Here is a 2,837-nt window from a genome sequence, read left to right as displayed (position 1 = left end):
TCCCCCCCCCCCCCCCACCTCACTGAAGTCCATTCCAGTTCACTCTTAACCACTCCTAATGTAAGTCCCTTCTAAATCGAAACCCCTCCTACTTAACTAAAGTCCCATCAAATTCACTATAAACCCCGCCCACCTAATGTAAACCCCTCCCAGTTCACTGTAACCCCCCTCCCTCCTTCCTCCAGCACTGATGTTGTGTGTGTTTGTCAGGGCTGAGATTCAGGAGGATCTTCAGAAACTGGCCCCTGGGTTTCCGCGTGTGGCCCCTCAGCCGCCCTTCCCGCCGCTGGTTCCCACCATGGCGCAGATGCATCTGATGCCGACCCCGAGCCTGCAGCCCACGCAGCAGCTGGAGTACAAGGTAAAGCACACACACACACACACACACACAGACAGACAGTGGTGGCCAAAATGATTAGAACACTAGTATTTTCAGCAGCTAAAAATGGTTTTAAGTCAGTTATTTCTATCTTTTGCTGTAGTGTCAGTAGGAAATATCAGGTTACTAGGGATGTAACGATATTATCAATATCGAAATATCACGATAGCAAAACTGTCTCGATATTATCGCGGTCACATGACGATAGGTCTTCCAGGAAAAAGTGTAGTTTTTAAAATATATTTAAACTTGAGTTTAGCGCGCGTTTGGGAACACAACAGACACCAGTTATGCTTTATTTCAGCGGCAGATGATTACAGCGTTTCTCTAGATTTGTAGTGAGACGTGTTTTTGTGAGCATGTTTTCACTGAAGCTGGAGTTTCCTTCTAAATAAAAGCTTAAAGTGCAGTTTATGAATCGCTGACAGCTAGCGGTTTAAATGCAGTCCAGATTCACAATATCTCTTTCAAGTGTAGAAATTAGGAAAGAAGTATTGTAATTTCCCTGCTGTAGTGTAAATATTCATTTTCATTTATTTTACAGTGCAATTGTTTTACAATATGTGGCTATTACTGCCATTGTTGCTATTAATATTATTATATTAATTTGTTTGGCTTCCTAAAACACCAGTGTGACTGTAATTTAGACTGAGACACTATATCACAAATAAAAAGAGGGTTGAGTCCCTTTAAAGTTCAGCTACAAGTCAATTCACTGAAGTTTTCTTAGTTAAGAACATGGGATGCAGCTCTTAATTTTGACTCTCAAAGTGCATTAGATAGAATAATTTAACTTTAAAATGTACAAAAATTTGTGCTACTGAAATACTTTTTTTCTTTTTAAATATCGTAATAAATATTGTATCGTGGACTTCATATCGCAATATTATCGTATCATGAGATTTTGATATTGTTACATCCCTATTGTCGAGTAGTCGTTTGATCTCATGTAAGAGCCTGCAATAATGCGGTTTGACCAGTGTGGTGCTGTAGCGCAAGACTGTAATTCAGCCAAGAGAAGACGACACATTGCTTCAGAGCAAACGCAGCCGAACCTGAAGCTGTTGAGCGGCGTTTGGATGAATCTGTAAATATATGCTCTGCGCTTTCCTCTCAATCATGAACCCCCCCCCCCCCCCCAATTCTTCATTTGTCTTTTTCTTTAAATATCGCAATAAATATCGTATTGTGGACGTCATATCGCGATATTATTGTATCATGAGAATTTAATATCATTACATCTCTACAGTTTACATTTCCAAACATTTATTTTGCCATTAATTGTAATAATCCAGTGAGATTTTTGTCTGACAGCAGCCAGTGCTCCACACAGAGATCTGATCAAGATCAAGACGCTTCAAGAAACCTCCTGCAAAGCTACAGTACTGTTAAAACTTTTAGGCACTTGTGTAAAAATGCTGTCAATAATAATGTCATAAATAGATTTTCTTGATCAATTAACTTCTATTAACTAAATGAAATCAATATTTGGTGCGAGCATCCTTTGTGTTTAAAGCAGCGTTTGTCCTCGGTGCACTTGAGCAGAGTTTCTCAGGATCTTTGCAGCAGGTTTCTTGAAGCATCAGTTCTTCAGGATTGAGTCTGTCTCAGTTTGTTCTGTTTCTTCATGTGACTCCAGACAGATCACATCTCTGTGTGCAGCACAAACATATATCTCACTGCATTATTACAATTAATGGCTAAATGAATGTTTTGAAATGTAAACTGATATTTCCTACTGACACACTACAGCAAAAGATAGACATAACTGACTTAAACACATTTTTAGCTGCTGGAAATACTAGTGTTATAATCATTTTGGCCAGCACTGTATATACGCTGGGATATGCTGATGCTGTGATCACCTGTTGTGTGTCGTGTGCAGGAACAGTCTCTCCTGCAGCCTCCCACCCTGCAGCTGCTGAATGGCATGGGTCCTCTGGGCCGCCGGGCGTCTGACGGCGGAGCCAACATTCAGCTTCACACGCAGCAGCTGTTGAAGAGGCCGCGCGGTCAGTCGCCGCTGGTCACCAGCCCGGTGAGACAATCCCACAATCCTCCTGTTTCTCACAGCTGAGCGTGATGTACTGCGTTCATGATCACACATGACATACATCAGCACAGTGACGTTATGTTCATCAGATCAGGATCTGGAGTAGAGCACATTCTGATTCACAAGCTCATTTCTGATTCCATATCAATTAGTTTGGCTATATATCGGCTACATTACGTCAAACAATCTGTCAACTGATGCTGTCAGCTCATACATTACTATAATATCTAAGGTTAAAATGAATAATGCAATAGTCCAAAGTATTAATTGCATTTTATTTATCAGTGAGCTCTGACGCATGTCTCTGTGTTTGTCAGCATCCGATCCTGGACGTGGCTCCGGTGGATGAGGAGGGGTCCGACGCCGAACCCGATCCGGAGGCCGTTCAGAGGTACGGCAGTTTGT

The 2,837-nt window shown here is 41.6% G+C and overlaps 1 protein-coding gene across 3 annotated transcripts in view; it reads left to right on the top strand.

Annotated features, from left to right (window-relative positions):
• The window catches only part of sik3 (SIK family kinase 3), a 43,790-nt gene that overhangs the window by 21,346 nt on the left and 19,607 nt on the right, over positions 1-2,837 (top strand). For all 3 annotated transcript variants that reach the window (XM_016497291.1, XM_016497293.1, XM_016497292.1), the window contains exons 12-14: positions 211-361; positions 2,265-2,417; positions 2,750-2,823. In XM_016497291.1, coding sequence (XP_016352777.1) covers positions 211-361; positions 2,265-2,417; positions 2,750-2,823 — 378 coding nt within the window. The remainder of the gene's footprint in view (positions 1-210; positions 362-2,264; positions 2,418-2,749; positions 2,824-2,837) is intronic.

Source organism: Sinocyclocheilus anshuiensis, unplaced genomic scaffold, assembly GCF_001515605.1.
Source record: "Sinocyclocheilus anshuiensis isolate Anshui unplaced genomic scaffold, SAMN03320099.WGS_v1.1 scaffold1087, whole genome shotgun sequence".
NCBI lineage: Eukaryota > Metazoa > Chordata > Actinopteri > Cypriniformes > Cyprinidae > Sinocyclocheilus > Sinocyclocheilus anshuiensis.
Note: the sequence above shows the minus strand (reverse complement) of the source record. Positions and strands in the feature narration are given on the sequence as shown.